This window comes from Coffea eugenioides, chromosome 7 (assembly GCF_003713205.1).
Source record: "Coffea eugenioides isolate CCC68of chromosome 7, Ceug_1.0, whole genome shotgun sequence".
NCBI classification, from domain to species: Eukaryota; Viridiplantae; Streptophyta; class Magnoliopsida; order Gentianales; family Rubiaceae; genus Coffea; species Coffea eugenioides.
In genome coordinates this window covers 36,798,951-36,813,903 of record NC_040041.1, presented here as the reverse complement: position 1 = coordinate 36,813,903, position 14,953 = coordinate 36,798,951, and the positions used below count along the sequence as shown (strand labels likewise).

Here is a 14,953-nt window from a genome sequence, read left to right as displayed (position 1 = left end):
AGAGATATGAAGAAGAGTATTTTCTCTCCTTTTTTTTTCTTAGTTTTCATTATATAAATTCAAAAGTGAATTTGTCCAATCCTCTAACTAAAGTTGTGGAAGAAGATTAGTTTTTCAAACTTCAAGGGAAATGGGACTTACACTAACAAGTAATCAATAGAGATGATAACCTAAACTGTGATTGGAAATCTGATGCAATAAGTTTATATGGATAATAACAAGTCAATATGGACACTGAAGCACTTTAAATAAAGTTCCTTAATCCCATGAAATAAGTTCATATGAATAATAACAAATCAATATTGACACTGAAACACTTTAAGTAAAGTTCCTTCTAAGATAGGCGCTTTGATTGCTATGATTTGTAAGGTTGAGTTTAAATTTAGGGATGCTGATGAGTACTTTGATTGCGATGATTTTTAAGGTTGACTTTCAATTTAGGGATGTTGTATTTAAAGTGCATATACTTGATGAGAGTGGAGTGAAGCCACTCCCATAAGATTTTTGGCTGAATCTTTAAAGTTCTCATGGACAACTAAGCATGAGCATGGCTAATTTGCACAAAAATGCATTTGAATAGCAAAAGATCTTTCAGGCTTCAGAATCATTTTGTTTTTACTTTCATTAGATAAATTTGACCCAATCTTGTCGAGATAAATTTCTACCAAAAATTCACGATTGGTAGGCTGCTCAATGAGTAAGATTTTTTATCAAATAAAACTTTTACTTGGCCTTCCCATGTTTTCAACTATTTGAGGAGCTAATGTTAACTTACCAACATTATCTCTTTAACTACTTTTCCAATACTTTAAGAAGACATGCAACCACAACTATGCTTTCTTATTTCACTTCTTTTCTCCTGCTGATTCTCTAACTTGTTGTTCTTGCTTCCTTTGATAACAATAAGAGAAAGGCTTGTTTCGTCCTAGGGGAATAATTCACTGCCTTGAAATAGTTCCTTCAGGATAGTGCTAATTCGGCACGACTCAAGTAAATGTCACCATTCTGATTCTAAGTAGTCACAACAAAATATTCTAGACAACTTCAGCACTTTTGCTTCATACAATTTCCCAACCAGGAGAGGTTTTCCACTTTTTATTTTAAAGTTTTGCTTCAAACCCCAAATTTTACTTCTTAGTTGATCTATGGTAGGTATGAAGTGAAACGTGTTTCCAATAGAAAAAGGAGGGCTTTAATAGTACCATCAGGTTTAGGCACATTTTCCTCCTTTAGTTTGATCATGCGCTCAAGTATAATAATCGCATCATTCTCATTCCACACTCTTTTAGTTTAGGCACATTTTCCTCCTTCAGTTTGATCATGCCCTCAAGTATAATAATCTCATCATTCTCATTCCACATTCTTTAAATGGTTTTTGGCCCCCAGTAGCTGATCCTAGAACCATATCTTTTGTGCAAGTAGACTTTTTATCAACCCTCCCTAATATACTCTAGATTGAGCATCTTCATTTTCTTTGGGTTCCTTTTCTCTTACAGTAATGTGACATTGTAAGAGTTTGCTCCTTCTTTTCGTCAATTCCAGGGCAACTACGAGATATAGAGCTCTTTGCTTTGTTCTAAGACAAGAATGTTACATTGGCTTGACCTTCTACTTCATTTGATCCCTGATCTTTACTTTCTTCGTCTGGATAGGATTTGTTGTAGTATTTTAATAAAATACTTAAATTCTCAATTAAATTGCAAGTTACAAGAAGAATAGATTGGTAAAGTTTTCTGAAATTTATCGGTGTTTGAATGATTTTTGACTAAATATTTATTACATGAAATTGTGGCTTTTCAATTACAATAACATTTTGTAACTTACAATTGAAATTTGAATTGAATGGGTGTTGACTAAAGAATTAGTATGTGAAATTATGATTTTTCAATTACAATAAGGTTTTTATAACTACAATTTAAATTTGAATGTGTTTTGAATAACCAATAATTTTAGCATTTACTTAATATCTTATTAATAGTATGGGGTGGGAGGGTTGGGTTGGGTGGTACTATCGGGGGGAGGGGAGGGAGTGTAACCGAGAGGTCTCAGGTTTGAATTGTTCTGCTTATACTAAAAAAAATCTTATTAAGATAGAGTGACAACAAATTTGGCAAGGCTATTGTATCTTGGGGGTGACAAGTTAGAGAACCTGTTGCATTAGAGTTGATTTTTCTGCAGAGATTTGAATTACTCTAAAGAGAGGGAAATACCCGAGTTTAACACTTTACACTTGAGTATTAATATATTGTTATTGTTTAATTTTTCTATTGAATATTTGATTTTTTTTATTCCAGTTGAACAACAATTTTAACATGATTCACACCAAGATGGAGACCAATTCGCAAGTTCATATCAAAGAGTCAAGTGATCTGAATAAGCATTTCGTTTTAATGGAGCTCATTTCAAATAGTGGTGTTAGGTTCATGGGTAAAGGGTTATGTCCCACATTAGTCCGAAAGATGGAGAAAGAGCGATTAATATGTAAGTAAGAGCCCAAGACCTTATGGCTTAAGTTTTTGGGTTAGAATTGGGTTCCTGACTTACATATTGGGTTCTTTGGTGGATTCTCTCGATGTGTTTCTCCCCTAACAAATTGGTATTAGAGTTTCAGGTTGTGAGATTGGACTACTCATGGGCAAATGAATTCTTCTCGGAATTAGACCGGTGAAAATTCTCTTCTTGATAGTGGACCAAAGTGCCAAGGAGTTTGGTTAGCTGTGCTATGGGTTTGGTAGAGGGTTCAGTTGGTGTTAGACCAATGAGCAAAGGGTTGGCAGGGGTCCAGAATATAGTTTGAATGTTGATGAAGAGTGGGTCCATAATTGGGAGAAGAGGTGATCTTAAATGATAAGATGGGCTTGCATTGAGTATTAAAGTGGGTTCGAGAAAAGAACTTGTAAATTTGGGTTTAATGTGGGGTTTACTCATGAAGGGGGAGATTTGTTAGGTTCATAATTCTTAAAGGGTTATGCCCCACATTGATCCGAGAGATGGACAAAGAGCGATTAATATGTAAGTAAGGACCCAAGAGCTAATGTTTAAGTTTTTTGGTCAGAATTGGGTTCCTAACTTATATATTGGGCTCTTTGGTGGATTCTCTCGAGGTGTTTCTCCCCTAACAAGTGGAAGGGAAACGTTCTCTTCTATCTCAATTTGATGAAAGTGGCTTACATTTTAATGGAGAAAAATCCCAAAAAAGTCTCAACAAATGAGATGAGTGATGAGGATAAGAAAGCTCATGAAGAAAAAAATCAAAAAATAGGAAGACGATGAATTTCATTGCAAGAATTACTTGTTAAATTGTCTTTTTGATGAATTTTATGAGAATTCATATCCTATTGCTAAAAAGATTTGGAGAGCATTGCAGAAAAAATATGATACTTAAGAAGTAAATGCAAAGATATATGCTACAAGCCGCTACTTTGGATGAAAAATTTGTGGTGGCTCAAACTCATGAACTTCAAATGATTGTACATGATTTAAGGTTCAAGCGAATTTAGATTAATGAACAACTTCAAGTTGCTGCGATAGTGGATAAACTTCCACCATCTTGGAAGGAATTTCAAAAGAGCCTGCGACACAAGCGAAAGGAGTTTTCATTAGAAAGTCTCATCACTCGTCTAAGGATTTAGTTTTCTTTAGAAAGGCTTGCCTTTTGAGGCAAGACACAAACCCACAACACTTATAGCTTTCTTCTTCATTTCTATTAGTTTAAAGGACTAGTTTAGAACTTGTGTTGTGCATCCACTCTTGTATTGGCTCAACAAAGAGGCCGATGGAGATGAAGATGGAAAGGCTCAAAAAGCTCTAGTGACAAGGGTTTTCCTTCTTTTCACCTCTTTATCTTTGTATTGGATTCTAAGTTTTATTAATGCAAGTTTTGGATATTATGTTTGTGATGTTATTTTAAAGTTTATGCTTTGGATATTTGGTTGAACTATCTATGGTTGCTTTGTGTTGATTTCTTGATTATTTGGGCTATTATCTTTATTGAGTTATTTAGCACTTTTGTTCTCAAAATCATGATTAACTAGCCATTAATTGTTATAATCTCAAGGTGTTAGATTTGTAATAAAAATTGAAATTTGACACTAGTTCATGGAAGTGTTAAACCTAGGGAGTACACTCACGAAAATAGAGGTACATCTTTGTGACTTGTTTTGTAGCAATTTCATAGAAGTAAGTAAGCTTATGGTTGATTTCATAACTACAAATGGATTAGCTATAGGTATAGTTGGTACACCGGTGAAAATGAGTATCACGTACATAAGAAAATTACGCCTGACTTAACCGAGATTTTAGTACTCAATTAGTCAAGAAGTTGCACTAGCATGAGTAGATAAGGATTCTATTATCCGGGGAGCTTTCATTTGTATTTTTCCGCCCATTTGTAACTTAGATTTGTTGGTTTTAATTTGTTTGTAGTCTAAACAATAGAGAAACTTTAGTAGTGCCGGTAGTTATCCGTCTTCTCTATAGGTTCGACCCTAATTACCCTATATTCATCCACGACCCGTATACTTACAGAAAATTGCGTGTGGGGTAGTTTAGGAGATTATAAATTTAAAACTTGACTATGGATTGAGGTTTATTGTTGTACGCATACCCATGCATGTCAATTTAATCAATAATTGTATAAAAATATGAAGTTTGAACCTCTTAAATTCATAGGAATGCGATTTTCTTATTTGAGCCACAAAATGCAACTTTTTGACTAGAAATCTAAATATTTAACCGAAATTGATTAAAAACAAACTTAACCGCACATAAATGGCCACACAAAAGTATATAAAACAAACACATATCAGATTTGGCTATTTTCATAGAGATATTTCGATATTAACTCAGGGAAAAAGCAATTCCGACACTGGGCTCATCACCGGATTGTGGATAGTAGAAATGCCTAAGGGACTACATAGAATTTGGCCCTAGAGTCCCTAGAATCCGTGGCCGGACTCTACGCTAGATTCTAGATAGACTTGTGCGACTTGCACATTATTGTCTTTCTTTCCTCGTCCATATGAAAAGGAACTTCATGGACAAAATTTGCAAAAGTGGAGAAAAATGTTAACAAAATATAGATCTAAAGCTAAAAACTCCTAGATCTTTGTTTAAGTAAATTAGATTAGTTAGTTTTAAATCCATTCGTGTATTCATGGTTGGACTTCAATGAAGATTTGAGGAGTAAAGATGGAGAGTTTTGGAACTTATGTGACAAGGATAACCTCTCTCTTATTCTTTTCTTTCTTGTATTAGATTTCATGTTTAATTATAACACAAGTTTGGTATTTTCTTTAATTTCATTTATGTTGTTCTAAGATTCATGCATGTCCGTTTAATCTCTTCTGTATATAGTTGCTTTGAACTTGGTTGTTGTGTATATCCTTTAAGCAAGTTATTTCATGCTTTTGGATTTCAAGTTTGCAATTGTTTGGTCACTAGATGTAAACCATAAAAGGTGTTGGATGATGAATCAAAGTTATTGTTCAATGCCACTTTGTAAAAGTATGAAACTGAGGGAATACACTCATGAAAGTAGAGGTGTATCTTTATGATTTCACCTAGTAATTTTCTAGATATAATGAGCTTCTAGCTAGTTTCACGAAAGGAAGTATGAATTAGTTATAGATATAGTTGATTTACTTGTGAAAATGGCTTTCACATACATTAGAAAATTATGTTGTAGTCTAACCTAGGGGTTGCAACACGATACCTGGGGTTGCAACACGATACCTGGGGTCGTTCAACTAGCAAGGGTATAGAGAAATCCAAACCTAGGAGTCTTTCTTTGTTGTTTTTTAACTTCCTTTTTATCACATATTTGTAGTATAGATTTAAGGGATAATTTCAGAAACCTCCCCTGAGGTTTATGACAATTTCACTCGACTCCTCTCAAGTTTTACAAATTACACTAATCTCCCTTGTCACAATAATATGACTATAATGACCTTCACTTAATAAATAATTCATAGTATAATGAAATGAGATTTTAAAAAAAAAAGAAAAAGAAATCCTGTTTACAAGTTATAGCTAACGACAATTCTCTCTCGCTTACTATCATTCTGTTTTCATTCATCAACCCCTTCTTCTTATAATTCGCTCTCAAATTACCACCAACCATTGCCTATAATTGCAGCCAATCACAGCACAAGTGATCCTTCAAACTCTGCTATATATTTCTATTCCTCTTTTCTTCTCTTTGAAATTGCCAAATCACAAGTTTAGTTGAGAATTAGATTTGATGATTGAAGTAAAATCCGATTTCATGGTCAAATTAAAAGGAAATGAAGAGATACACAATAATAATGGAACAAATAATGCAATCATTGGCCAAAAGAGGAAGAGGGATTGAAATTGATAAATTTGCTAATTTGTCTATCATCCATCCAAAAAACTTTTTAAGATGTTAATAAGTACATTTATCTTTCTTTTTATACTTAACAGTTGTTGGTTGTGGTTTCGTTATGGAGATAGCGTTTCTTCTCTGTATTTAAAATGTTAAAATGTTTGGAGATTTAATAGTAGGCTAGATTATTTTGTTTTGAGAAGGTGTGGGTATTGGGTTTGAAGTTTGGGGTATGATTAATTGTACATAGAATTTTTATTATTGGCAAAATAAATTTCTTGAAGATCTCTATAGCCATAATGATGCCTTTCCTTTTCTTAAACTTGATTAATCCCATACATACCTAAATCTTCCCTAAGGATTTTCTTCAAGACCACAATGTGGCTCATGTAGTATGAGTTAAACCACTTATATGGAACCAAACCATGGCATCCTATGTTGAAGATTATGCAAACATAAGGGCACTTGATTGTGAGTTTGACCATTCCATGTAACTATATGGTGAGAATATTTTTGAAGAATGGAACGAATCTTCAAAATTAAATGCATGCTTTGGGAGAAGCAATTTTATTTTTTTTGGCTAACCCCGTCCACGGGGAGGGACGCTACCCCAACTTTTATTCATAGAAATCTGAAGTACAAAAGAAGATCAAGTTACAAGGTTACTTGTACTAGGGGTTCCATATTCTCCTAACAGAAGGGAGCCCCATGCTATCTAGGCCAATACCTCCACAGGCCATCCTCAGCCATTCACTCCAATGCTCATAGATCTTAACAGCTTGGTGGGGGTGTGCTACCCCAACATTAGCCAAAATATCTGCCACCTTGTTGGCCTCTCTGAAACAATGAGAAAACGTAGTCGGAACAGTCGCCAGCTTCCATATTTGCCGGACCTCCCAGCGGATGTACCAAGGACAGTGCAACCGTCGTGTAAGAATCCCCACCAAAACCATAGAATCCAGTTGAATGTGAACATCTGTAAACCCCTGTTGAGCACATATCCAAAGCCCCGTCAGGAGAGCCAGTGCCTCGGCCTGAAGGCTAGACGTCTCTCCAAAGAAGGTCGAGAAACCAACCAAAGGCCGCCCCGCCGGATCCCGTAACACTTCTCCACCACCACTTGTCCCCGAATTACCTTTGGAACAGCCATCCGTGTTCAAGGTGAGCGCCCCCATTGCAACTGGCCGCCAGCAAACAAGTTTGAGTCCAAAGCGTCGCCCCGACTGGGATAACCAGTCACACAAATGCAAGAACGACCGAGCCCCAACATGCTGCTTGAGATGCCTTGCAAGCAACAACTTGGTCTCCAAAAAAAATATCCTGGCAAATAGAAGGTGGATGCGGATGAATACCCTAAAAAACTACTCTATTTCTAGCCTTTCAGAGATGCCAGCAGATTATGCTCGAGAGAGTATGATAGAGAGCCCGCTGCCTCTCCGAGCTATGCCAAGCCAACCACCAAGAAGTCAAATGTGCCCACACAGACGGAATTATGCTAGAGATACCACACAACCGCCCAAAGAATGCCCATACTGCCAGAGCAACGTCTCCCGTGGCAAACACATGCTCAATGGATTTAGCCAACGGGGAAGGGCAACACACACATTTAGATGGGACATGAAAGCCAATCATGCTGAGCGCGTCATCTAAGCGCAGCTGGCTTATTAAGAGTTGAACCATGAAAAAACGCTATTTTCACGGGGGTTGGACGCAGCCAAACCCTAGAAAGCATGACTGAAGTATTACCTACATGCCGCACCTCATGATAGGCCGAGATGAATGAGAACTTCCCAGACCTCTCTGGCATCCATAGCGCCTGATCTGCAATCTATTCAGACGGGACCGGTTTCCCCAACACCGAAGACATCACATCCCGAGGTAGAACCTGAGCCAACAGCTGAGCATTCCAGTGCCCCTGAGTGATAAAATCCCGGAAAGATAAATGTGAGACTACTGGGTTTTCAGAAACAATGCTCTACTTCCCTGCCAATTATCATACCAAAAATGACAGGATCCGTTTTGTACTAACCACAACATGGAAAGCTCAACCTGGCGACTGACATTTAGCATCCGTCTCCACGTAGCTAAGGCAAATGGCTTGTACTCCGCCTGGCAAGAATGAATTCCCCGACAATACTTCTCCCGCATGAAAGAAACTCACAGGGACGACCAGGTCCGGAATTGCCACCAGAGCTTGTAAGAGAAAGCCGTATAGATATCCTTAATCCGGTGAAACCCCGCCCCTCCTTCCTCAGGCAGGAGACATAGTTTAGCCCATCCAATCCAATGATACCTCAAACCCTCCTCCGAAAATCCCCACAAAAAGTTGGCACAAGCTCGTTCGATGACTTGGAACACAACCTTGGGCATAACTGCAGCAGATAGCAAATGAAGCGGAATAGCGGAAAAAACATGCTTGATCAAGGTGAGCCTTCCCCCTGATGATAAAAACTTAGTCTTCCAAGACAACATTTTCCCCAGGACCTTCTGACACACTTTCGCAAAGTAGGCCATCTTACACCTGCCGACATATAAGGGAAAACCTAGATATCGGGTGGGAAACGTCTGGCTCAAGAACCCCATGATACGTTCAATAACCCTACGTTTAGCACTGGATAAGGAAGAATGAACCAAATAGCCGCCCTTTGAGTGTTGAGCATCTGACCAGAGGAGCATTGATACATATCAACCACCCTCATAACCTGGCGCAGAGAAGCTGAGAACCCATTAGCTAGGATTAGCACGTTGTCCCGCAAAGGCCAGATGGGTTACTCCAGGGCAACCCTGGGGTACCCTGAACCCGTGATATAATGGATGGGTTGCAAGGTTATTCAGCCCCCGCGATAGGATCTCCGCGGCTATAACGAATAAGATAGGAGAGAACGGGTCCCCCTGACGGAGACTCCTATTAGATTTGAAGAAGCCGTAAGCTGCCCCATTGATCATAACTGAAAACCAGACGTTAGACACCAACCTCTAGACCATATCAATGAAACGGTCTCCAAACCCAAACTTCCGTAAACCCTAATAAGATGAAACCAGGAGACCCAGTCATAAGCCTTGGCCATATCAAGTTTCTGTGAGAACCCGAATATTTTCTTATTTTTAGGCATTATTTTATTTCCCTGCACACATTTTCTATATTTTCCTTTATTATATTAATTTTCTAGATATTTTTATAAGTGGGTATAGTGTTTAAATCAATTTTCTAGAATAAGTTAGTTCATGCGCCATTAGTAGCATATATTAGACGTGGGACCTGCTAGTGCGTTAAGTGCGGTGAATTTTGAAGGCCAGGTAAAGTTTTGTATTAAGGGATATTATTTTATAAGGTGTCAGGAGATAATTAGAGGTTAGTTAGATAGATTAACCATTGGGAGAAAGAAGATAAGCTTAAACCCTAAAAGGTGCCAAGTGTCGCGACCCGATTGGAGTTGGACTTTGACCAAAGGTTTTACAACTTTCCTAAAACTAATTTTGACCAAGATTTTTCTCATTTTCTCCATTGCTTGGCTGGCCACCTTGAGAGGAAAAACCAAGAGAGTTTCTTCAACTTCAACTTCAAGTCTTGGTCAAATCTTGAGTTTCAACCGTTGAATCATCAAATTACTCCATCAAAGTTGCTTACTAAGGAGGGTTAAAGCTTTTAGCGGAGTAAATTTGGGAGGAAGAAGCCTAAGCTACCATCTTTCTTGAGGTTTCAAGGTACTTTGCTTAGAAATTTCCTCTTTGTTTTACTAATGGTAAATTAGTGGCTATAGTGGCTAAATATATTGTTTTGTAGAAGATTTCATGGTTTAAAATAGAGTTTTGATAAATTTCAGATTTATTGGTGATTTTTCTGTCCTCATATGATGACTAATGGTTGGCCATGGTTTTGATAGTTTGTTATGTGAAATATTGAAGCTTGATAGGCTAGTATACTTTGCCTAATGAAATTTCAACTTGGGGTGCATAAATTTCAGATTTGGGGTTTCCAATTTTGGTGTAATTGTGGTGGATTTGGGAGTTACCAATTGATTGTACATGAAGGGTATTGTGACCCAAATTAAGTGTGTTAAATGGTTTATGATTTGTATGTGAAATTGTAGTTGAATTGAGATGAGATTGTGTGGGTGTTAGGTTGGAAAAGTAAAGAAAAACAAGGAAAGTGCTGCTGAAATTTTCGCAGGACCCTTGAGCAGTTTTGAAAAATCTGTTGTATCTTGTTGTAGAAATATCAAAATTGAGTTCCATTTGTTGCATTTTAAACTAGATTCATAGAGTTACAAACCATGAAAATTTCAGACCCTAGTTCTGTCTGTGTGATTTATGGTGATTTTTCAAAGTTGACTGAAATTACATACCTATTCTGTCTTTTACTGGATGAAGCAGCGACTTGAGGTTTGAATTTGACTGACTTGTGGTATGAATCTTATAAATGTGTCTTCTGAGAAATTATACCCCTTTGAGTCTATTTTTCGACGGTATAAATTTTATCAATTTTGGACTTAAGAATCTTGAGATATGATTTTTTAAATAGTAGTGTGTAAAACTGAAAAAATCCTATTTTCCTAGAATTATTCTTACTTTCATTTTGCACCTTAAGTTTGGAGTTAGTAAATCATTGTAGGTATGGTTTTGGGTAGAAAAGAAGGGTTTTTGGATCGTTCATGTCTTTAGAACCAACTACTACCTTTTCACTCCACAACTATACTTTTATGTTGCATTGGTAATTTACTTGGTTAGACATATGACTCGTAATCGAGTCTCAATTGTTTTACCTTGGTGGTTTAAGACGTGCCGGTGATCCAAGTACTTCGGGAGGAAACGTTTAAAGTTGTTTGTTTGAACTGGTGAGTGTATCACTCCCCTAATTTGTTACTTATCTGGGCTATCTGTGACTTCTGTATACTCTGTATGAAACGAGGGTGTACTTTATCACACTCGTTTCTCTTATCTGTTTATTCTGGTTCCTGTATACTGTATGAGTCTGTATTTGTTCTCTGTATCTGTTATCTGTATCTGTTCTATGTATTTGTTGATGTCGTTTGGAGGGTTGAGTCCAACAACCATTCTATGACCTTTGAGCTCAAAACCGGGGGCTAGTTATTCGAGTCGAGCCGGCAAGGGCCTAGTCGATTAGATAATGAACCACGATAATCCACTTCTAGGAAATCTTTGGGTATTGGAGACTCTGAATTTTCGGTATACTCGAGTATTACCATCCACTATTACTGTTGAGGTGTTCGGATCCGGTAAGGGGTATGTTTGATAGACGGAATTGGCGTAAAGTGGTGTTCTACTGAAAGGAGTTTAATAGACTGGTTTCTTTATTTGAAAGTTGACGGAGTGTCAACTACTATTTGATCAAGTTCTGATGAAGAAAAGAGGAATTTGGCTTTTGAGAGCCACCTGTATCCTTTCTATTTGAAGTATTTGTTCATTTCCTTATCTGGTGTGTCTATTTGACTACCTGTACTTCTGGTACCTCATTGAGCGTAAGCTCACCCCGTTCCTATTATTTTGTTTTCCTTACAGGATTCAAAATATTGAAACCATGATTTTGGAAGAGAGAGTTGAGCTAGTAGATGTATATCATCTTGTTAAACTCCTTTGTAATAGAAAACCCTAATTGTATTTTATTTAAGTATCACACTTTGATTTTGTAAAGTTTTCATTATATATATATATAAGCTTATGTTTGTGTATCTCAAGTGTATTTGTTTGAGATTGTAAGTCTCAGTGGCTATGGCAAACTTTTCCGGAACCCGTTGGTAAGATCAAGTGAGCGCGGCATTTGAACGTGGAAAGAAAAATTTTTGGCGGGAAACCCTTGCAGAAAATCCGGCCACATATCCGGCCAATTCGTGGCCGGATTGGCAGGGGACATTGAAAAAATTTGGATGGGTCATGCCTTGAATCCGGCCGGATATCAAGCCAACTTTTGGCTGGATTGTGACGTGGCCACTTTTCGTTTCGCTTTTGTTTCGTTTTCCTTTTCATTGAATTGTGTAATTGAAGTCCGTTTCACCATATGGGTTGGTAAATCATATTTTAGCTTAGTGGTCTTCATTTGTTGGTTTCTTGGGGTTCTATCGCGCATTACGTGGGGTTTGCGAGTGTTTTGACTCCGTAGTCCTGGCGAGAGTTGGGTAGACGGTCCACCGAACCCTTTGGTTCGCCTTAGGGAGAAGTGGGGCTGTCACAATTTTAGCACAATGTTACCCCCTCTCACCTTCTTTCCAATGCCCGCGACAACTTCTTGAGCCAACAAATAATTCTCCGCAATATTCCTGCCCCTAACAAACCCTGACTGCTGGGGAGAGACCAACTTTGGCAACAAATCAGCCAATCTATCAGACAAGGGTCGCGACAAAACTTTATTAATGAAATTGCAGAGGCTTATAGGCCGAAAGTTAGAAAAGTCCTATGGGTTTGAGACCTTCGATATAAGGACAATAGAAGTCAAAGTAATGAAGCGCGGAAGATCTGCCCTACAAAAAAAACTCACTACAGCGTTATACACGTCTTGGGCGATAATATCCCATACAAAGGTAAAAAACTTACACGTAAAACTATCCGGACCCGCAACACTATCCCCATCCATGGCATGCACCACACGTTTCACCTCATCCATTGAAGGAATATCCTCTAGGGTTAGGTTCTCCTCCCTCGTTAGGATAGGAGGGATGAGCGAAAGCAACTCATCGCTGGGTACCACAGCCTCCGAGTACAAGCCAGAGAAGAACCGAATGGCCTCAGTGGCAATATCCCCATCCTCCTCCACCCAAGATCCCATTTGCGTTTTAATCCGATAGATCATACCTTGCACCCTACTTTGCCTAACCACCGCGTGAAAGAATTTAGAGTTCCGGTCCCCATTTGAGAGCCATTTGACACAAGCCTTTTGGCTCCAAAATTGCTCATCTATTGCCAATGCATGTTGAAATCCCGCCTGCATCTCCTGTAGGCTAATGTGAGCTTCCTCCGAGTTCTCACTTTCCGCCACTGTTTCTGCCAGAACCATCTTTGCCTCCGCCACCTTGACAGCCTCAAAAACATTCCCAAAGGAACATTTATTCCATTGTTGGATGGCCCTCCTCAGAGTCAATAGCTTAGTGCACAGTACACGCCAGGGAGACCCATCTGCGGGGACACTCCAAGCAGTGTGAATCACCTCTAACAGAGAGACCTGTGATGTCCAAATGTTCAGAAAGCGGAATGGCCGCGGCTTATCATCCTGAAGGGTAGCAAACGTGATCTTCAGAGGGGCATGATCTGAAGGATGTCTAGCCAGATGGACCACCGAGTTAGAGGCGGAGAGATCCGCACAATCGCCATTCAGAAGGAGCCGATCCAACGGCTTCCATACCTGAGCTCGAACCCTCCTATTATTACACCAAGTGAAACGTTGAAGTCCCCCCCTACACACCAAGGACGCAACTGCCGCTTGTCAAGCAAGAGATTCCTCCACAAGTCCTTGCGAGCCTCCACGAAGCACCTTGCATGGACCCAGGACAACACCAAGGAGCTAGGCAATAATGGACGATGAGCATCTAACGTGACGTGTTGGTCAGAAGAACCAACCCACAAGCAAACAAATGGTGACTTATAGAATACCCAAAGATCAGCAGATATATTGACCATCACAAAATCAAACGAAAGCCGCAAACGTATAGATTCAATTCGAGCAACATCAAGCTTGGGTTCACAAATACAAAGAAAATGAACGTCATGCATGCGAATTAACCTGATCAATCGCCTAAGATTGGGAGCTTTCGACACTCCCCTAATATTCCAAAATAAGGCATTAATCATGGGACAACACATTGAAAGAATTTTGAGAAGATGTCGCAGAACGAAGCTGCCTGTCTGAGGGAAATTTAGCACGTATACCTTTCACCTTCACTTGCGTAAATCCCTCCTCTAATTCCATGGCCTGATCCATATTTAGCGCCAACAATGATGAACCCATCACAGGACCACGCAGCCTGCTCAATCTTGGTGACAGATTCCCAGCACTCGTGGTAGCTCCTCCTCAGGCAAAGCTGCCACTGGACTTCCCAAATCACTCCCCACGTCTCCCCCACCTTCACACCCCCTCGGCACTGCTGCGAAGGCCGCAAGCGCCGCCACTCCCCCCTCAACCGCAGCAGTCTCACTAACTGCGGCTACCTCTCCATCATCCTGCTCATCGGCCGCTACCTCCTCCAACCTAGCCGTCTCCACAGTCGCTGCGTCCTCCACTTCCAAACTGGTTGCACTCTCCCCCTCTTCTCCCGCAACCACACCTGCCTTACTGCTCCCCAAGTCTGTGACTACCCTTCTCACTACGCCCTCGCCCAGCCCCTGTATCCCCTCGTCCGCCCTCTTCGCCGCTTCCAACACCGCAGGCAGTGAAGCGCCCCCACAGTCAGCTACTCTATCTACACCACGCATATCCCGTGGCTTGACGGCCTCCTTGCTAGCAGGCTTACGAGGAGGTTGTGCCTGGTTCACCAAGCGGTCCTTGTTGCACTCATCCTTGGAGTGTCCAAGCCGCCAACATGATGAGTAGTACTAGGGCAGGTGCTCCACCACAATGTCTTGCCAAAAACCCCCCTCTCCCTCGACAGCCACCCACAC

General features: G+C 39.6%; 1 protein-coding gene across 1 annotated transcript; it reads right to left on the bottom strand.

Moving 5' to 3' along the window:
• Positions 1-8,174: 8,174 nt before the first annotated feature.
• Positions 8,175-14,303, bottom strand: LOC113777323. Its single transcript, XM_027322356.1, has 5 exons — positions 14,232-14,303; positions 13,761-14,029; positions 12,896-13,716; positions 12,564-12,706; positions 8,175-8,261 (listed from the first exon to the last, which is right to left on the bottom strand). The coding sequence occupies exons 1-5, from the start codon at positions 14,301-14,303 to the stop codon at positions 8,175-8,177; spliced, it is 1,392 nt and encodes a 463-aa protein (XP_027178157.1).
• Positions 14,304-14,953: the final 650 nt, after the last annotated feature.

Excerpts from the sequence above, each read along its gene's own strand:
- LOC113777323 (XM_027322356.1), bottom strand. The coding sequence starts at position 14,303 with ATGGGTTCATCATTGTTGGCGCTAAATATGGATCAGGCCATGGAATTA. Across the intron at positions 14,030-14,231 it reads AGGGATTTACGCAAGTGAAG|CTTGATGTTGCTCGAATTGA; the intron begins GTGAAAGGTATA and ends TGTGAACCCAAG. Across the intron at positions 13,717-13,760 it reads AAGCGGCAGTTGCGTCCTTG|GAGGGTTCGAGCTCAGGTAT; the intron begins GTGTGTAGGGGG and ends GTGTAATAATAG.